Source organism: Jaculus jaculus, chromosome 16 (genome assembly GCF_020740685.1).
Source record: "Jaculus jaculus isolate mJacJac1 chromosome 16, mJacJac1.mat.Y.cur, whole genome shotgun sequence".
Classification (NCBI taxonomy): Eukaryota; Metazoa; Chordata; class Mammalia; order Rodentia; family Dipodidae; genus Jaculus; species Jaculus jaculus.
Genome location: NC_059117.1, coordinates 74,700,083 through 74,721,943, shown reverse-complemented (window position 1 = coordinate 74,721,943; position 21,861 = coordinate 74,700,083). Strand labels below are relative to the sequence as shown.

At 44.0% G+C, this 21,861-nt stretch overlaps 1 protein-coding gene across 11 annotated transcripts in view; it reads right to left on the bottom strand.

Annotated features, from left to right (window-relative positions):
* Positions 1–1,057: 1,057 nt before the first annotated feature.
* Positions 1,058–21,861, bottom strand: part of Magi1 (membrane associated guanylate kinase, WW and PDZ domain containing 1) — a 620,496-nt gene continuing 599,692 nt past the window's right edge. For 2 of the 11 annotated variants that reach the window (XM_045135560.1, XM_045135561.1), the window contains exons 16-23: positions 20,600–20,792; positions 16,972–17,262; positions 13,978–14,181; positions 8,271–8,367; positions 8,078–8,138; positions 6,956–7,099; positions 4,096–4,234; positions 1,065–2,064 (exon numbers count right to left, since the gene is read on the bottom strand). In XM_045135560.1, the coding sequence (XP_044991495.1) occupies positions 1,931–2,064; positions 4,096–4,234; positions 6,956–7,099; positions 8,078–8,138; positions 8,271–8,367; positions 13,978–14,181; positions 16,972–17,262; positions 20,600–20,792 (1,263 nt within the window). In that variant the 3' untranslated portion in view covers positions 1,065–1,930. Of the gene's footprint in view, positions 2,065–2,172; positions 4,235–6,955; positions 7,100–8,077; positions 8,139–8,270; positions 8,368–13,977; positions 14,182–16,971; positions 17,263–20,599; positions 20,793–21,861 lie in introns of those variants that run through there. The other 9 variants (XM_045135554.1, XM_045135558.1, XM_045135555.1 and 6 more) reach the window with 7 other exon arrangements.

Sequence of the window (21,861 nt, the reverse complement as noted above, 5' to 3'; positions counted from 1 at the left end):
GCTCCGGCGCTTCCGCTTCCGCTTCCGGCGGCGGCGTGGCGCGGTGCTGGGCCCGGCGGGCCTCGCCGCCCGCCTTCCTCGACGTTCCGTTCCACGTGTGGTGGTCGCTGGGCGCGCGGCCGTCCTCCCAGCCGCCGCCGCCGCCGCCGTGCGCGCGCGCCCGCCGCTCCCCGCGCGGGGGAGACGGCCGCCGGCCGGGGACGAGGTCGGAGGGGCCGGGCCTCACTTCCGGGGCCCCGGGGGCGCCGGGGCCGGGGCCGCGCTCGCTGCTGGGGTCTGTGGGAGAGAGCGAGAGAGAGGCTTGGAAGGTGCGCGACTCGGCCGGCCCGCCCGCCCGCCCGCCGGGGCCACGACACACACAGCCTCCAAGCCCACCGGGTCTCGGCTAATTTAAGCGTGAGGGCCACGTAGGGGTGGAAAAGCCAGCGACGCTGGCATCGGAGGGCTCTCAGCAGCTAGCTGTCTTTTCTTAACCGTTCAGACGAGGGTCCCAAGAAAGCTGATTAGATGATTAAAATCAGCTTCTTAAAGAAAACGATTGTCAGAACCAAAATGGCCTGCCTGGAAGTTCTGGACCTTCTCCCTCTGTTACCTCTACCTTAATCTCTCTAAGCCACCCATCAGCTCTTTCTCCCTCCTCCACCCCTCTAGTGCCCCCACCTACTATCATGTAAACAACACTTGTTTCGATTTCCTTAAAATTAATCCAGGATATTGTCCTCCAGGGACAGTAAGGAAGCTTTCTAGAACATGGACAGAGCCTCTCTTACAGGGAGTGATTAACGGATATGGAGGTACACAGTCCACTACACTGCTTACTCCGGATTTACATACATTGTCATAGGGCACATGTGTCATGTATTGGACAGTCTACTGAATTATTCTGTCTACCTTTAATTTATTCAAACATTTTCTCTACTTATGTGTAGATTTAAACATGACTTTAAAGTGCAGAGTTCTCTGACAGATAAAAGGGAGGGAAAGGGAGGTTGTTAGATACACATTTCCAATTAGCTGGGACTCAACATCCTTAAATTTAAAAGGCACTTCCCCCCCATGATTTAAGCAGCAGATATAATGAATGATACATAGGAGCTTGGGAACCACTGAACTACTTATACCATCTAGGCATCTATCGATTTAAAAGCAAGGAAGCCCAAGAGAGCTCCTATTGTTATTTTTTATTAATTAATAAGCTATCTGAAATGATACAACAAATGTTTTAGGCCGCATGCAAAACAGGGATGTTTTGTTGCAATTACACACCCAACAGTTTTTAGGTGCTTGAAATGATGTGCTTGCAATGTGGAGATCAGGGTTTTACAAAGATCTTTCATGAGGCAACAGGTCAGTAGTAAGTGATTAGTTTGTTTCATGAAGGATCTTCCAAAACCCAGGGTGGACCTTAACAACTGCAAGAATATGGAAATTAGAACAAGGGTCCTCACAGATTTTTTTTCAAGGGCCAGGTAGTATTTTGGGACAAGCAGTCCCTACTAAAATGACTCTGCCATTATGGTGCCAAAACACGGGGACACATATAAGATATGGGTGTGACTATATGCCAATAAAACTTAATTGACCAAAACAGGCCATAGCCAGAATGTGTCCATGGCTGAAGATTGCCAAGACACCTGAGCAACCAGGAACTCTCTTCCTGTCCAGGAAAGCCACTGAGAGAGCGCTGGGATAGGCTCATTCCTTGTGGGCTGGCTACCAGGGTAAAGGCAAAAGTCAACTGGTATTTGGAGTAGGGGAATACTTAGCTCACTACTGTAAATCTAACCTGGATTCTTACCGGGATGGTTAAGACAAGGAAGAGCAACACTTCAATGGGGTCAGCGGTGTACTTACAATTCAAAGAACGCAGGGTGCTCAGAATGAATTGCCAAACATATCAAAATAGAACTAAGCAGAAGCAATGAGGAAATTAGGCCACAGCACAGAAACACCTAGAATTGATTGAGCTACAAACCGTAGTTTGATTATGGCCCATAAGGTAGAAGCAAGCCTCCCCGAGCTTGTCATTTCTCATACATGCAGCGATATTAGGAGGTATCATCGCTGAAGAAGGGAGAAGGACCCAGCACCAAGAACAGTCAGAGAGAAAGAGAGAAAGAGAAAAAGTTGAACATTTAGATTCCCTATAACAAGGAGGAGAGAAAAAAAATCTGCATTTGTTAATATCGGGCAGAGTTTATTCGTCCAGTCAGACAGTCTAAGGCAATGCTCAGAAGGCTGCAGAGACTGCAGTTGGAACAGTGATGTTTTTGGACAGCCATGAGATGACTTAAAAACCCAGACAATGGATGCATCCTTTTGTGTGTTATTTTTTTCTTGTTTTGTGGTGTTTTTTTTTTTTCAAACAACTGGAACAATGACAGGCTGGCATAGGAGAGCATTAACAATAAGCGACAGAGGAACCAGATACCCTCCCTGCCCCCCACCCCCACGGCAGTTAAATTAAGTACAAAAAACTCATTACAAAAATAGCCTCACAGAGAAGCAGGTTCCAGTCAAGTCAGAAAAATATTGGAACTTAACATTATTTTTTAACCCATTTGTGACTCTAATCAGTAGAATTAGAGAGATTTAGTCCAAATGACGCATGGAGACGTTACAGCAGCACACCCTGGCATGTCCCACCCTTCTTGGAAAACCGTGTATTGACACCATCTTTATTTTTAGCCCAAAGAACATTTGTTAAGTGTTGGATTTTCATCCTCAGTGCAACAGATAGGTTTGGAGAAGATACACAGGTTACTGACGATGACTCTCAAATGAAATCTCACATCCGACAGAAGCATAGGGAAGACAGAAAGGGAGACAACGTTACACAGTTTCAGTGGCATCAGTACACCTAACGGTCAGACGGTTAGTACAGTGTGCAGCCATGGCAACTGATGTTGTCATGAATGTCCCCCTCCTCCTGTTTGGCCATATCTGAAGGGTCCTACTCTGACACTCACTCCTCCCTTACCTTGGACCCCTCATACTGTATACCTGTTCAATGTCCAACACCAGGGAAGGCTGCTCTCGGAAGGAGCTATTCCCCTCCTCGAGCTGTGCCTGAATTAAGCATCTCATCACATCCAACAAGTAACTGGGAAATGTGCAGAGAGACCTTCAGAAAAGAGGGTGGTAACAGATAAATCCCGAATAAAGGGGACCAATGTATATGGGGACCATTTGATCACAGTTTCTATAGAAACTTTTGTAGACCTTTGGTTGGGAAAAAAAAGCCCTACATCTAGGGCATAGCTTTCTTTTTTTTTCTTTTTAAAATTTAAACAATCTCAAATAAATAGGACATAATTATTACAATATACAATATTTTGCCATCAGAACACTATGCTAGGTAAAGATCATTGCTGTCTACTCAAATCATGTCCAAAGATATGACAGAGGAACTCTATGTATAACCTGGCTTTCCTCACAGGAAAGGTATAGTAACATGTTTCCCTCATGATGAGCACTGGGGATCAATTTCATCCTTTATCATTTAAAAACATATGGCTAATAGATCAACAATATTTGTTGCTTTTTTTTGATAGTAGTGGGCTCAGGTGGTCTGATTTAGTTGGGGGTGGATAAATACCATCATACAGAGCACAAAGAAAGTGAGCAAAGCCCCCAACATCTCAACATTTCACGCCTCTTAAGTAACCGTCCAGTAACAAAAAAAGAAAAAAATATATATATTGTGCCTCAACATATCACTCAGGAGACCTGCTTTCCTGTTTTGTAGGAGTAGACAGTCATTTTGTGCTAACAATCGGATCTGAGAAACAGTTTGGCACAGTTCAAATGAACATTCCTTCGCCCTTGGTCGGACTAGACAAAATGTTCTCTCTGATTATCAGAAAGGGGGCTATCAAGATCTTGTTTTCAGACCATGCCCCAGTCCACATAAGCAAGCAAAAGGATGAAATGTGTTGAGATTTCAGAACAAGCGAGGCAAATAATCACATGGTGCGAGAGGCTGGTAAGACACTGGTGAATGGGGGGAACAAAAGACTTTCCCGCTGCCGTTCTGGATACAAATTCATGGAGTCATGCCAGGGAAGGAAGGAATGTTTTCATAGTTTGACCCACCATATTCTGGGACCGAGCCATCTCCTCGCCTCAGAAATAGACGAACTCTGCGGCCACCATTCTTAATCAGTTCGATGGCCCGAGAGTGCTTCATGTTTTTGGTGGTCTCACCATTGATCTCTAAAATTTCATCTCCAATCTGTGAAGGCACAAGAGAACAAAATCAAATAGTCACATGATGTTCACATGCGGTACAGAGGTCCTTTCCATACAAAAATGCTTCCACTCACTGAATCCCAAATATGCAGTAAGCATATTCCAGAGGATTTCTATTGCATAGCATGCAGCAGTAAACATTATGAAGAGAAACCCCTGCCCTCATGGAGGTTCGATTCTACTGAAGGAAAAGCAGTTAGTAAGAATATTATAAAAGTACATGTCTGCTACATATTACATGCAAAAGTTAAAAACAAATCATTAAGAAAAACATGAATGTGGTTCTTAGACTGTTTTCAGGATGGGCCTCAGCCATGATTCCCAAATGCCTGTAATGACATCTATGCACTGTCCTCTGAATATGGATTAAAACTAGTCTTTTTTTTATAAAAAACAAAAAATGTTTATTTATGAGAGAGAAAGGAGCAGAGAAAGGGAAAGAGAAAATGGGCACACCAGGGCCTCCAGCCATTATAAATGAACTTCAGAGGCATGTGCCACCTTGTGCATCTAGCTTACATGGGTCCTGAGGAATTGAGCCTGGGTCCTTTGGCTTTGCAGGTAAGTGTCTTAACTGCTAAGCTATCTCTCCAGCCCCAAACTAGGCTACAAAACAGTTGTGGCTTCTGTCTTCCTTGCCTTCATTTGGCCACTCTGATACATATTGTGAGCTACCTGCAATGGTATGAAAGTGTGGAAGGCCCTGTTGACTTGAGCCTCTAATGGTAGTGGGAGATGGTAGAACTATTAGGAAATAGAGCCCAATATGGAAGGTATGTCCATGAAAGAAATGCTGGTACCCTGATTGCCTTCCTCTTTTCCCTTTCATTTTCCATGAGGTGAGTAATTTTGTTCAATTGTGTGCACCCCACCATAATATTCTGCCTCTCCACACACCCCAACACAGTGGGAAAGAAGTAAGTATGAATTAAAATCTCTGAAACTATGAGCCACAAATTGTTTTTCTTTCTTTTAAACTTATATCTTCAGGCCTTTGGTTCCAGAGACAAAAGTCTCACTAGTTATTATGCTATGGAGTTCCATATGAAAGAGCTTGAGCAGACAGCCTAACAGACACTGAGTCCTGACAGAGATTAGAAGGTAATCCTTCCACAGGCGAGCCTCTGGAGGAGACCATAACCCTGGCTGACAGACACTGAATCCTGACAGATATTAGAAAGAAACCCTTCCATGGGCAAGCCTCTGGAGGAGACCATAACCCTGGCTGACTTGTTGACTACAATATTCATCCATTCTGTGTCAGCCACTCCCTTCCAGACACTGAACAAAAAGGGAGCGAATTCAGCAAAGCAGAATGTTGCTTACATGCAGCAAATATTCTCAAAGAAATATGAGGTGATGTAAAGCAATGATTTTGATTCATATCTCTTCTTAGCATAGAGATCTTAGATCCTTAAGCCTCCTGGAGCCCACTTGCTCTTTGGTACAGAGGGTGATGACAACATCTGGTCTACAGAACTACAAGGAAGACATTGGACAGATGTGTCTTCAGGGTGACATACAAAGTATCACAATTCTGATATTTCCTTCTATGAAGCCTTTTACAACAAAAACCTACCTCAGAATTCAAGCTGATGGAAATAAATTGTGCATACATGTGCAAAGAGGAAAGAGAAATAAGTTAGCAGTGTACTGTTTGTTGACAAGATATGTTTTTACAAGTAGTCATTTTCCACTGTGTTATTTTCTCAAACCATGATCATGTTCTGCTCTCTCAATCACGAAAATGCTACAGATTTCAGTCTGATAATCTTGATGATCAAGATTTGCCTTAGGTATAAACATAGCATTAAAATCTCCAGACTTGCTCAGGGCTTTTCTTTTTGCTCATCTGCTCAGCCAACTCCTCTTACTTTCCTGACTTGGTTTTCTTTACTTGTATTTATTTGCAGACAAAAAGGGAAAGAGAATGGGTGAACCACAGTCTCCTTCCTCTGCAAACAAGCTCTAGATGCATGTACCACTCTGTGCATCTGAGTTTATGTGTGTACTGGGAAAATGAACCAGGGCTGTTAGACTTTGCAAGCAGGCACCCCTAACTACTGAGAGGTCTGTCCAGTCCATTGATTTATTTTAATTTGTTGCAATTGGCTTCTTGATGTGTGTCTTAACCTATGCAATTCATCTCTTCTTCCTAACAGAATGACAACTGGGTCTATAGTAACAGACAGTAGACAGTTAAACGGAACAGAGAGAATGTTGGCATGTATCTACTAATACTCTGCAGCCCATTTGACAACACAGTAACTCAGAGGATCAGTGCTTTGGAGTTGCTGGTCCAAGGTTGACTGGCAATCTTACAGGCTGTGGGATGATAGCTGGTGACCAGCTGAGAATGAATGGAGGTAATCTACGGGGCCACTTGGATTTCTTGCCACCCATGCATCCTGGAATTGTTGTGAAGTGATGAACCTGCCACATGAAATGACCCACAAGAGCTGTGGAAACGCCACTCAGGAAACACCGAGTTGACCATATTTCTCATTCACTCAGCCTCAAAGATCCATCCAACCTTAGCAGCTCCAGCAAATAGGCTTTAGGAAGAAATGGTGGGGAAGGAGTCATGCATTTACAATGTCCTGAGAACTGTAGAACAATGTCATTGTCATGAACATGAATGTTCTTACCATGAATGTCACGAAGTGACAGCACACGGTGTACTTACTTCTCTCTCTCCACTTACCCTCATCTTTCCACACCTTTCTGCAGGACCACCCTCTGCTAAGCGCAGAACATAGAGGTCCATGTTATATTCTCGACCCCCTCGAAGACTGAAGCCAAATCCCTTGGCTCCTCTTTCCAGTTCCACAGTATAAAAGTCTTGCTCCTATGTGAAGAAATTAAGTGCATTCATTCTGGGAGCAATGGACCCACACACACTTCTCTTCAGCTCTTCCCACACATTCTTATATCTGATTTTTCAAAAAGGCACAGTGTGTATCCACCCATGTCTTGTTTATTAATTGTCTCCATTATTCCTCATTGATCTCAAGAATCAGAAGTCCAGAATCTGAGAACATTAACGAGCATGCCTGAATATACACATGGATTTTCTACAGCAGGCCTGTAGTACAACAACAATTCATTCTGTGAAGGTATCCCTTGCCTTTAGATAGAGAAGTCCTCCATTGCGCAAGAACAATCCATTCACTTTTGGGCTGGCTGCCTTCACACCCCTTGGCGTGTACCTGATAAATGCCAGCAGTTCCACAAACAAGCCTCTAGCATTTGGGGGGCAGCTCCCATCCTTTTTGGGGAAAATCATGAATGGAATAGTGAAGGCTTCAATTTCAATAAAGAGCCAATAAGAAAGACAGAAATTAAACTGTCTATCATCAGTGTTTCTCCAGTGTGTTTCCCTAGCTATTACTTGTTATCCCTCAATTTCCAAACCCATGGACAGGAATATTGCTCTGTGTGTCTCATCTCAAACTCACTAGACCAAGAAAGACTTTATGAAACAAGACATTTTCTTGGCAGAAATAGGGTTTGGAGAACCTTAAGAAGGTAAGACTAGCTGTTTGTTTTTTCTCTGATAATTGAGACTTATGAGTGTTTCATTTTTGTTTGTTTTTCCTTAGAAAAGGATAGCTAAGAGTATTTTTCAAAGGCAATAAAAATAAAATGTCATTTTTCTAGACAAATATGAATGCACATTTGGTAAGCCATTTTATAAAAGGTTGTTTATTTTTATTGAAGGATCCTTTTTAAAAATATTGATAAAAATAGCTTCAGAAAGCTGGTAAGAAATGAATGAGACATGCAGGGAAAGAGCAGGGCCGTGGGGGTGGGGGACAGTCCTTACCTGTGTTGCCTGGGGTGCTTTGAATTCGAACTGAGACTCGGGCTTAGGTTTGGAGGTGTTCCTGCCAAGGCAAGAGGCATAAATATAACAGCAATTCCAGGGAAACCCAAGAAAGAATCAAAGACATGTGTTCATCATGCCAGGGGTTATTTCATTCCCCATAACACAAACAAAAACCCAAGCCACATCTGACCTGGTCTCTTGGGGCCCCTGCTGAGAGGAGGGCGCATGTGTGGTGGTGATGGTAGCAATCTTCTCAGCATTGGTCAACAAGGTGGCATTTGAGGATTCTGGTGGGTAGAGCATAAAAACATGAAAGCCTTAGAGAAGGTGTTGCCCAAATGGGAGGCACTCAGAAGCCCTGGATCTAAATGCCACCTGACTTCTCTGTTCCCATTTCAAACAGCTGGACTGGAATTTCTAAAATAATCAGGAGTTTAATGGACTCTCTTGAGCTCTTTTTTCCTAGGGACCATAGATGTTCCGCATTCCCATCTGATCAGGTGTGTCTAGCTTTCTCATGGTGACCACAGGTGCCCCAGGACCCCACTCCCAGCCAATGTAGGGGTGTCTAACATTTTCGTTACCATGAAAGTTCTTTTCCAGAATTTTAAAGGTTGGTAATAAATGTCTGTTAACATTCCCTGCAATTTATTAGACATATTTGATGAATCTGATTGGTTTGTGTGAATGCTAAAATATGAAGTGTGCTAACAGCTTGTTAAACACATAGAAATAATAGCCACTTTCTTCCCCATGGCTTTTAATGGAGCCCAGCTGAAAAGATGGAGCTCTGGATGGATCTCATTGAGTAACAGTCATGAAAGATTAATTTTAAAACCTGCGTTATAAGAAGCCGAGTTTGTAAATATAAGTCGTATAAATCATGAAGCCACCTTAATGTAATGAATATGATTATATTCACATGTAAATTGGCTTTCTTCTCCACTAATCAAATTCATAACCAACTTCATTAATCTCTAGAAGTTTAGAGACTCAGGTCTGAAAATACTCATGAGTATAACTATAAGAAGCCATACCCACATGCATGTATTAAAATTTAATCATTCATGTAGTAATGGTTAGATGCGCTTTTACTAATCACTTCTCCAGTTGGATCTAGGCAGGTGGCAACCAACCATGAGCAAATTGTACTTTAATATTTATTTTCACATTACCACTGGAACTTGGTGCACATTTTCTAATCAGGAAAACGTTAACTGTTCTAAGATTAGCCTGTAAATGCCCATTTACTTCACAGAGCACCTTGACATCTATAAGTTCCCATGGGCCTTATGATTCATAGGTATCTTCCCACCAGGCACAGCAAGGTTTCTAAGGGAAAAGATTTAAGAGCTCCAAATGAGAAACCTTAAATACGTCTCCCTCCTCTGCAGTCCTGGGACAATTGACAGCCTACTCATCCCAACTACTTCTGGTCTTTTATTTTAATTTCCTAAAGAAGTGACTTGGCACGAGCATTTTATTTTTCATTAAAAGCAAACCATGGGATTTTAGACCCAGATTCAAATCTACCTTTTCCCTATTCACTTTAGCTGTGGACCTTGTTTTCCTTATTTGTTAAAAGGAGAAAGTAACAGTAATACCCAGAGTGCTCAGTATGAATGTCTGACATGTGTGTATTGAGTACCCAGGGAAGACTCTCTTCACCCTAACATGTATGTAGTGAGTATCCAGGGAACACTCTCTTTCCCTGACATGTATGTACTGAGTACCCAGGGAAAACTGTCTTTACCCAGACATGTGTGTAGTGAGTACCCCAGGACACTCTCTTCCCCTGACATGTATGTACTGAGTACCCAGGGAACACTCCCTTCACCCTGGCATGTGTGCACTGAGTACCCAGGGAACAGTCTCTTCACCCAGATAAGTTGGGAATTAACTCAGGGCCTGCCCAAAAGTTCATTTTCAGTTTTACTCCTTTTACATGAGAATTATGTTTTGGTCAAAAAAATCATACCTAAGTGGTATGTATACACTTCCTTTCAGATAAACAATGTTTTAATTTTATAGCATACTGTCAGCTGCACTAATCTGTGCAGTAAATTAACTACACACAGTCTGCTTTGCCAGTGGATTTTGTAAGTCATCTTCAGAGTACTAAAAATAACTTTTGGCATTCCCCTAGTTTCTAGTATGCTTTTATATAATGTCAATAAAGTTATACTTATTTTCATAAATGTTTAAGTCATCATTTGGCATTAAATTTGCTGAAATGCTCTCTAACTTTTTAAAATACAGAGATGAAGCCTGTTATCAAAAATTTATAGCTCTGGCCCCAGAGTAAAATTTGCCTTGTATAATAGAAAAAAAAAGAATAAAAGGGCCTGAGGCAAAAATATGAACCTCTCTGACCTCTAACAGCAGTGGTATCAAGAAGTGTCACTGAATGTGACTTCTAAATCCCCAAGACACAAGGCAAGCTGGGGATTTTTATGACAAGGTCTGGAAAGTACCTACATCCTACATCCTTTATGGTGCAGTGTTTACGTGTATGTCAGCCCTCCCTGAGGAACAAAGTGGATAGTTCTATACTTGCCGCACTGATCGTGTACGAAGAGCAGCAAACCTGAGCTCTCAAGTCCCTGTCATGGGGCTCTTCTATATCCGGGCACTTATTCTTGTGACAAGAGCTTCTACTGTGGGTTTCATGCTGTCTCTGTGACAAGCGGTTACCATTCTCACCTCACTCCCATGTTAACATCCCTCCCCTTCCTTACAGTCTGTACAATGAAAAGCCAAGCAGATCAACAAAGGTGCAGGCACAGTCATTTCTTTCATAAATATTTTAACATATAAATGCATATGCAATAAATATCTGAAGACAACATGAGGAAATTTGAATCCCATAAATATGTGAAAACTTCTGGGAGGCTTTAAACAAATAAAACCAAAAATCTAATCTGTGCCTTTGTCAAGGAGACAACAGAATTCGTGCTGTCAAGCTCTATTCTATCTATAGGCAAGTACTCTGCTTCACAGAGAAGCAACATTTGTATTTTTAAAGCTCATATATAGTTTCATTAGTTTGAACTTCCACACTAGTCTGGCTCAGTCAGACACTAGTTTGATTCAAAACTTATCCCCACTTAGAAGGCATGGGCATTTTTATACAATATAAATGTGCTTGGCTTGCCAATATTCACGTTCAGATTCAAAGTGCTCAGCTATTTTCTAGTCCTTTCTGTGTTCCATCATATGTATACTATCTTTTGCTCATATATCATAGGAGAGGTTCTATTCCCACCCACCTCCCATCTTGACCCCCAAACATACAAAAGATAAAGGCTCCGTCAACTATACCCTAGATTCATAAAGTTGGGCCTTCCAATACAACAGTAGTGTCTAAGAAAGGAGGCGGGTCACTGAGCGGGGTGTTGTTAGAGAGCTGAGACAGAGCAGGGAAGCTGGGGGACTGGAACTAACCTGAAGGGCACTTCCCTGCACCGGAAGGGTCAACTCTGTCATGAAGAGACTGTGGCTCCAGACACACTGTCTCCTGACTGACTGCTGTGACACTATTTCCTATGGGCCTGCAAAAATTCTTCAGGACGGTTCCTGCACCACCCCAGAAACCTACCCACCGTGCCTTTGCTCGACTTCCCACCTTTGGTGGACAAGCACCACACGGTTGCCCTCTACTACAAGTGAAAGTGAAAGCTTTCCCTGACTCTTGACAGACTTTTTATTTTATTTATTTTTAAATATTTCATATAAAATCATATCCTTAGAAGAACGTGTACTCCCCTCCATAAGGAAACACCCATCTTCTCAGAGTTGCATCAACTCTATGCTTACTGTTCTGATCACACGAGCATGTTACCTGAATTTTGTATTTAAGTATCAAAGTTTTAAAAATGCTGTTTTGTTGCCAGAAGTCAGTGGCTAATCCATGGTGCATTGTATTTTTTTGGTTGATGCTTAGGTGTTTGGAAAATTTGCTGTACAGTACTAGATCAACACCTGTCATGCTTGCTGTATTATAAATGATTTACTTCTCTGTGACTTTCCTGATCTCAAGCTCCTTTTCTAACCCTTTGCTTCAAGGAGTGCTTTCTTTCCTTCCTTCCTTTCTGGAACATCCTTATTCCCACATAATAACTGCCCAGTTCAGAACAAGTCCATCAGTTCCTGAGCTCAATTCTTTTGAATTTGTTTTGGAATATTGCTCCATGGCATGTAGTGTTTAAGATTATATACAACCTTTGGCTCTGTGAACCACTTCTCATTTTTTTCCCTAAATTTTCTCGTCTTTTTCATTAGGAACCTATGTTCTTCCATCTTGTGACCACTTTTTAACATTGAAATAGCTTTCCAAAGAGGCAAATTGGCAGAATGGTCTCCACACCAGATGGTAAATGACTAACCACGCAGATGAAAGAAGTTGAAGTAGACAGTCATTCAAGGAGCTATTTTTTTTCTCTCCACAATTGGTACAAGATATTTTTGGTGTGCAAAAAGTTCTCTGCTCTTACAATGAACAATTTTTAAATTTGTTTGGTTTTAAATTTATTTTTTTTTTCTGGAAAGCACCAGCTACCCCACTCAAAATTTGAACCATAAAGCTCACTTTCTCTACCAATTAGTATGTAAAAATATTCACTTGTGAATGACTTTAAAACAAAATGTCTGATTTTACAGAACTATGACATCAAGTTCCTATCACACTATCTATATAAAGCACATTTTCCTCTTGGAAAACACTCACTTTTAGAATACATATTTTATTTTATAGTAGCTAACCATTTTTGGTCAAGTATTACTTTCTTCCTAAGGCAAAGTTACCATAGAATAAGGTCAATATTCAGGATTCAAGTCTGCAGTCAATCTATACTTACTGGTATCAGTGTATCAACTTCATAAAATTAGGGTATCATCTTCAACAAAATATGGATATGATATTTTATGTGACTCCGTTTTTCATTGTGGGGGCTGTTCTGTGTCCTGTAGGGCATTTGGGGAGGGGAACAGAGCCTTCACCCACTAAAAGCCACTTAGCAGACATGGCCAAAGACCCCTTGGGGCAGAACTGCCATTGATGTAAAAGAACCAAAAATATAAATTTAATCAGTCAAGCCAACAAATGTATATATAACTTATCAAAAATATAGACATTGAATTCTTCATTCATGTCTACCAAGTAGGGACGATGAAGTATGCAAGGGCCTACAAGTTTCTCACTGAATAGAAAGCTTTCAGACATTCACTTATTTTGTAAGAACATTGTTGGTGTGTCTTGCTATTACAGTAGGTTTTGTGAAGTTACTAATTACACTACTAAAATTTAGTGACTATTTAAAAAACATATTAACGATTCCCAGCTAGACCATCAGGGCACCTTTACTAGCTGTCCTGTCATTCTCCTAGAGGTTTGAAAACAAGGACAGCAAGAGACAAAATAAACTGGGGAAGATTTTCTGGAATTGTATCTATAGCAAAAGAGGGTCCTGGCGCTAGAGGATTAATTAGATAAGAGGGTGAGGAATAGTTCGGTAGCAATGGTTCTGGCTTGTTTGATGAGCACATTCAGATAGAGATAGAGAAAGCTGCCTCTGAGTCAACCATACTCAATGCTAATGACAGGGACAGGGAGGAGAAGAGGGGAGAGGAAGGGAGAGGAGGGGGGGGAGGGGAGGGGAGGGAAAAGGAGGGGAGGGGGAGAAGAGTGGAGGAGAGGGAGAAGAGTGGAGGAGAGAGAAGAGGAGGGGAGGGGACAGAAGTGTAGGGGCGTGGAAAGGAGGAGAGGGGAGGGGAGAAGAAGAGAGGGGAGGGGACAGGAGGGAAGGGGAGGGGAGAGGAGAGGGGAGGGGAGGAAAACAGAGGAGGGGAGAAGAGAGGAGGGGAGAGGAGAACGAGGAGAGATAACAGGTATACTTTACCATCCCCAGGAATGATGCGGAGGGCAACCGTGTTTCCCGCTTCCTTGATTAGGTTGACAATGTCTGAATGGGATTTGTTGGTGATGGAGCATCCATTGACTGCCAAGATCCGGTCTCCTACTTTCAGCTTGCCACAGCGGTCAGCAGGGCTTCCCTCAATAATCCGACCTATTTTGTGAGGCATAGCTACACATGCATTGCCTGCTTTGATATCGAGTTTTAATTGTTTTGTTTTAAGTTATGTGGGAATATAGTAAAGGGAGGAGAAAAGGGGTTGAAAAGGGAAAGAGAAGGTTCAGTGTTAATTAATTAAAGCATTAAGCAAATGTTATTCAAGGAGAGCTCTGTGCCCATGTTCAAAACATTGGCAATACCCAGGGTATGTAAGAAGCCATCATCCTGGGACTCGAGTTCAAGGCTGCAGTACTTTTTGTGATTTCAAACCCCAGCTTCCATTATTAAAATAATTATGGAATTTGGGATTTTTGACAACTTGAGTCTCGAGACCCCCTGCCAATAACTTGTCGTTGGCTTATTTTGGGGTGGCAGGGGTGAAACCAAGAGCCAGGTGAATGAGTGCTTTGGCTCATTCTGTGCCCACATCCCTTCATTTGTGCCAGCTTCTGCCAATGTTTTGTTCTTTCTACATTTAGAAAACTACTGACTGGGCTTCTTGTGAGGCTTAAAAGCCTTCCAGCACCAAAAGTTCAATCTGGAAACAAGAAGTGGACGGACACTTGTGCCTTCTATGCGGCGTGGTGAAAGCTTTAGGAAGAGTGATCATTACAAAAGCCAAGCGAAGACCACACCCACTGTTGACACTTGGTTTTCTGTACAAGACCTTTGTCCAATCAGCACACTGCCAATCCTCTCAGGGGAGGTCGGGGTGGGCACATGAGCTCTGAGCCTCACAAAAATCCCCTCCAAGGAATAGGGGAAGAATCTAGGACCCATCCACAGCCACAGCAAGTCATCCCTCAGCCCTTCCTTCCCGCCATCCTCCTTTCTTGTCATTGGCTAATGTATGTGTATGATGTGAGATACCAGGACAGGGCGTTGGCCAGTGAGCATTTATGGTGCACCTGAGGCACCTCTTGTGGAAAAAAAATGGTTTAGGCTTTCTAGATAATGGTATACCGAGTTCCAACATTTCTTATACAGCATGTCAGATTTTGAAAATTTGTCTTTCTCGGAATTGAGGACAGTTTTTTACACAGTTGAGCCACCTTTCCTAAAGTGAAGCCAACTTAGGGCTCTTCCACCACTGTCATTTAGACAGGACAGGCCCCCCGGGAAACCCCTTAAGCTCCTCAGTTAGTGAAAATGTCAAGGCTAGTGATGCTGAAAAGAAAGTAAACAGTCTATAGGAAGGAGGCAGGGTGGAACTTGTGGACATCACATTCAAGGTCTTGGTTATGTTGAGCTCAGCTCCAAGGACAACTTGCATGACAAAGGCATCAAAAAGCAGGTATAAAGAAAGCTTTGCATAGCTCAGTAGTCTCATGCAAGATATTAGGAAAGTTGAAATTATTGATTATAAGAACCAAAGGAAAACAAAGACCAGAGTGTAAGTAAAAACATTCAGTATTCATTGGATAACACACAGTCTGCCACCTGACATACCCACTCTTTCTTTCTAGAGACAGAAAATGAGAGTTCTCAAAAAGCTGAGAGTATCCCAGGTCCTTGGGCCAAATTGTAGATTTGAAGGCAAACAAAACCAAAAATAACTTGGGATTTCTTTTTCCTGTTTCTCTTTATGTTTTAAAGTAAATAGAAAAGTCTCCAAAATAAATTTAAAAGCCCTCCCACCACCACCATACACACACGTGCTTGAGAAATGGCTTAGTGGTTGAGATGCTTGCCTGCGAAGCCTAACAACCAGAGTTCATTTCTCTATAAGCCAGATAGATGCACAAGTGGTGCATGTGTCTGGAGTTCATTTGCAGTGGCTAGAGGCCCTGGTGTGCCCATTCTGTCTCTCTCTGAAATAAAATTAAAGAAAAAACCCAAAATTAAAAAATAAAACAACCCTCGCCTGGTATCCGGTCATGTGTCCATGGCATGCTGTGATCATTCTGTTAATGCAGCTCACCAGAGCACAGTTAGTAATGGTCACTGTTACTACAGCCACACATGCATAGGCCCAGCTAACGTGTCCCCTACTTAACAGCAAACTTAGGGAACAGCTTTTACCAGAAACACCTCCCAGACAAACAGAGACAGAGGGGCTCCAGAGCGTCAGAATGCTAAAGGGGTTTAGTACCACTGATCCCAGCCACCAGTGTGGCACAGGCCACTGGGCGCAGACCCCACTGGCTCCAGTCATTCGGGATAAGCCCTGACATCTGTACTACCCATGCCAGTTAACCAGTGAGCTTGGGAAACAACAGAAGACCTTATCCAATAAGGAAGGCTGAGTCATTTGTGGACATGGGCAACAGATTCACAGAGAACAGTTCCCGGAGTCATCTGGGGTCCTGTCTACCCGCCCTGCACCTAGCGGACAGTAGACTTGGGGAAAGCTGCATTAGCAATGCTCCATACTTGGCCGACAACCCCCAATTCTGGTTCTAAGACTGAATGATCCTTCACTCTGATTTCCACCAGGTTCTTAAGTGATGACAGAGATCATTTAAAATTTAAACACCACCAGACAGGGACGGAGAAAGGGCAAGGACGAGGTGGGAAAATTAATTCATTTTTTTTTTCATTCCTTAGCACCTCTACTTTTCCTATGCGTTTTTTTTTTCCCCCCAGCTACATTTTCTGAGCCCATTCCTCTGAATGATATTCCACGCAGGACCTTTCCAAAACCCTTCTCTGGCAGAAAGTGTCGATGCTTTTGCCAAAGGGGCTGCTATGCAAACTTTGTGAAAACCTCCCTGATGCCTGAAGTGACCACGCACGCAGAAGGCGAAAGCCAAGTGACCAAGCATCCCTCTCCGCGCCGTCTGGGCGGCCCCGGGCCGCGCCCGGCCGCCGCGCACTCACCGAAGGTCGTGCCCGCCTCGGGCCGGCTCACCGAGGACACGATGACGAAGCCGAAGCCCTCGCTCTCGCCGCGCCGGATCTCCACGTCGTAGGGCTGCAGCGCGCTCCCCACGCCGCTGCCGCCGCCGCCGCCCGAGCCGATGCCGCTGGTGCTGCCGCTGCCCGAGCTCACGGTGTTCAGCGAGTTCTGGCTGCCCTGCGGCGTGCGCTTGCCCTCGGCCAGCGACGCGGGCTGCGTGCTGCTGTGGTGCGACGAGGCCGGCGAGGGCACCTCGGGCTCGGCCCGGGGCGCTGCGGGGACACAGCCGGTCACCTGGGCGCCGCGGCGCTCACCCCCGCCACGCGCGTCCTCCCAGGTAGGCGCTGGGCCACCGAGAGAGCGGGTCTCAGAGACAGAAAGTTAGGGGCCCGAGGCTCAGCGATCAAGGGGAAAGCGAGACGCGCAGGTGGAGCCTGTGTCTGCAGTTGGTTTGCGGTGGCACGAGGCCCTGGCAGGCCCACTCCCCCTCTCCCTCTCTCTGATTGCAAATAAATATATTAAAAAGTTTAAAAGGCGGCACGAGAGGGACAAGACAAGATCTGAGGTTTTCCAAATGCATGCCCACACACATTCACTTCTACGCACACTCCCATACAAAATAATCACTTGGAATTCCCAGAAATTGGGTCTTACTCCTACTTCTATTTTCCCTACCTCTACTGCCTGCAAAAATACCCAAAAAACAGACAAACAAGAAAAACCCCTCAAGATGCTAATGAGGGACATGAAAGTGAGGCTCCGGCTTGCTGGAGAAATACGAACTAGTTAAGATCCATGATGCTTGAGGACACATCAACCCCAAGAAGATGTCCAAAGGGCGCCCCTCCGCCAGCACGCCACCACCACGCAGCACCAGCCCATGCTGACCTATTTCCTGCCTCGCAGAGGGAACTGCGCAGCGGACATTGGTAATGGAAATGCGGGCTATGGCCACCTTCGTGGCTTCGCAGGCAGCCCCCGCAGCCCATGGACATGGTCATGACCTCTAAGCCACATTTCCACCCACCTTTTTTTTTTTGTCCCATCAGATAAGCAATTGTATTTTCATAGTACCTTCAAGGTTCCCACAGGTGGGGATCCCGGGCAGCCCTGTGACGGGTTCCCTTCCTACCTTCTGGATATCAGTACCAACTCTAATCTCAGCTTGGAGGCATCAGTCTCCTTCCAAACTTAGGCAATCACCACTTCACTGCATTGTCAACTAACAGGGTAAGGCTCGCCTAACACGTCCATACAGTAGGTGGGACCAAGCACAGCAAGACCAAAATGAATAGAACGTCTATGACTATCTTTATTCCTGAAAGCTTCCACCCTCGCACATGCTTTCAACTGTGGCAAATGTGTAACACATTTTACTATGTTAACGGTTCTTAAGTACAGGTTGGTGGCAAAGGTGTATTTCACGGTGATGTGAGCATCACCTCCACCCATTTACAGAATGTTGTCATCTTCTCCAAGTGAAACTGTCCCCAGCAAATAGTCCTTGTGCCTCTATACGAGCACTTGCCAATAATCATTCGACTCGTTTGTATGTGACTGCTTTAAACATCTCACAAAAATGACCCAAACAGTATTTGTCTTTTTGGAATTACTGTATTTCACTTAGCAAAATGTCTGCATAGACTTGATATGCCTTTTGCAGAGTTAAAAATCTAAAAACAAAAACAAAGAACTTTCAGGCCTGGGGAGATGGCACAGTGGTTAAAGGCACCTGCTTACAAAGCCTGCCAATCTGGGCTTAATTCCCCAGTACCCATGTAAAGCCAGATTGATATACAAAGTGGTGCATATCTCTGGAGTGGTTTTTTTTGTTGTTGTTGTTGTTGTTTTTGTTTGTTTTTTGCAGTGGCAAGAGGCCAAGGCATACCTATACTCCCTCTAATAAATAAATAATATTTCAATTTAAAGAAACAGCAACAAACTTTAGCTGACTGCCTTTGGCTATGTGGACCACCACAGTAAGGACTTGGGGGTACGATGGGCTCTGAGGACTGGATAGGAGGTGCAGAGCTGTCTCCAGCGCGGCAGTGAGGCTTTCACATGGGGGTTCCGCATCGCATTCCAGAATTAATTCTGCCACTTAAACTAAGCTACGGTAGCTTCTTCAGGTGCAGTTCACTGTATCTGACAGATACATGCTACACTCACACTAGTGCCCTGAGGACTTCCTAAGATTTCACGTCAGTTTTCTTCCTTCATCTTCCTGTTCAAGACCGTCTGACAGGCTGTGAGGGGGCGGCCGAGGAGGGTAAGTACGATTCCAGCTTTCGGGAAGCTGGTCAGCTACTGGACAGAGCAGACACAGAGACAAGTCGCTGTCTCATGTCAGGTTCCCACACAGACATAAGCCAGGAGGCATAAGAACAGTGAGAAGGGAACTAAAACCAGAGGCCGGTGCGGGAAGGTTCTTTCTGAAAGGACAAGTAGTATTTCGAGAACTGCCATTTGAAGCTTCTGGACATGCAGAGCAATCTAAGATCAGCTAGAAAATCAGGCAGCTTGTCGGCATCCACGCAAGGCAAACAGGGAAGCCTTGCTGAACACACATGATGTACGACGGTACACAACATGGTTCCATGGTCATCTGGCTGTTCAGACCTAATTCTTTTTCTTCTTTTCAAGCTACAACTTTTCTCATGTTTCTAACGGCCTCTTTTCTCAAGGACTTAATCTAAGAGTCCCAGAGTTCACTCCCTCATCCTATGTGCAGACTATCTGAGACTCTAGGACCACCTCCTGTTAGGGTGATGGAGGCTGAGGGTTCCTTTGCGCTGAGGAAAGAGGACACTCCCCTGCCTCAGCACATCACCTGAGCTTTTTCCCTTACAGAGCAGTTTCCTCCTCTTCCTAGAAAACCTGCTCTTGCTCTCCTGGGCCCTTCTGCCCTCTCTCTGATACATGCACCCTTTGCCTCTGTCCCCTCTGTCTTTCTCCCATCTTCTTTCCCCTCTCTCTCTGTCTTCCTTCCTTTCTCCCTTCTCTGTCTTTCCCCATTCCTTACTTTCTCTCTCTTACACACACACACACACACACACACACACACACACACACACACACCTGTTACAATAAAGTCTAAGAAGCAGTTTGGGGCTGGAAAGATGGCTCAGGGGTTAAGGTGCTTGTTTGTGAAGCCTAACCACCTGGGATTGATTCCCCAGTACCCACATAATGCACAAAGTAGCGCATGCATCTTGAGTTCATCTGCAGTGGCTAGAGGCCCTTGAGTTCTCTCTCTCTCTCCTTGTGAATAAATAAATAAATAAATATATTTTTAAAGAAGCAGTTTGCTTCAGTGCCTCTAAAATCTACCAATGGAGAGGAAGGAAAAGTTTGGCTTGCTGAGGGAGTGGGAGGCTGCTGACATATATTCAAGTAGCCTTCTTCTAGAAGCCTGTGTGGAACGTATGCAAATAGCATATTAAAGTACTTTTGAATGACAGCAGTTTGCAGGGTTGGAGAGAAGCAAGCCATCTGGAAATTCTGAGCTTGATCGCATTTGCAAACATTTGCTAAAATAGAAGCCTGAGGAGGCAGCCACAGAAGTGACAGAGCCTGGTCGGAAGTTAAAGGAATGAATGAGGAACTTACCAGCAAACACCACTTTGCGCCGCACAGTGAGGTTGACGTGGCCTTGCTTGGCAGCTTGTTGCATCAGCTGGACCACAAGCTGGTGTGATTTTCCAATGACTGGTGTCCCATCCACACAGATTAATTCATCGCCAGACCTCAGGCGGCCATCTATGTCAGCGGCACCCAGTGGTACGATGTGACCGATATAAATCTGTTGAGTAATTAGATACTGGATGAGACATGGTCCTGTTGGTTTTTCCACGACACTGATGTTCTTCACATTTCCTAAAGAACTTCGCTTCATCCAGTCATAGCTGCTCCCTGCTCACATGACTAAGCCCACATGGTGCATGAGACATTGTGCTAGGTGCTACAGCCATTTCCAAGTCATGAAAAGAATAACTATTTGTGGCTAGGTTCTTTGATTTTGCTCTGTGGTGCTTGCACACTTTTTATTCCTCCTCTCTGTAGAAATGGCACCCATGCCACCTCTCCTCACCATCTAAGAACCCCCCCTTTCATTAAACTCCATTTATAATATTAGCTAACTAACTAGTAATAACTAACACTGTCTACCCAACAAAAAGGTGTGTACACTTAGTATAATAAAATGACTTAAAAAAGAAGCCATGTAGGTCCCATTTGTAGACTTTTTCAGCACCCAAAGGCAGAGGTACTGTTTTGCCATCAACTGAACTGGATTTAAATGTTTGTGTTGCCTTCTCTGTAGAAAATAATGCTTTAATTTATTTTCTATGACATTTAGAGTTTCATAGGAACTTTGACAAAAACAATGGCTAAGAAGATGGACCTGAGTTGGGCACTTGTCTGACCTTCCACTTACTAGCTCTGTGACTGTGATGGCTCCAATCAGATGTCTACCAATAAACTTCTGTGTTTGTACATTTGGTCCTCATCTGATGGCAGCTTTGGAGGTGGAGCCTTGCTGAAGGAGGTGTACTGTTGAGGGTGGGCTTAGGGATGCTATGACTAGCTCTCCCTTGCCAGACTTCAGCTCATTCCTGCTGCTATTTTCTATCTGCTGTGTCAGAGCTGATACCCAGCCTCTGCTCATGCCATGCTTTCCCCTGAAGGCTTTCCTCCAGACTTTAAGACAAAATAACCCTTTCCTACCATCAGTTGCATTTGGTCAGGTGCTTTGTCCCAGCAATGAGAAGGTGACTACAACAGTGACCTTGGGCCGGGTAATTCCTATCTCTGATTTTGTGGTTTGATAAATGGGGGTGCATTCACTGCTTTGGTGAGTAAATGAGAATATA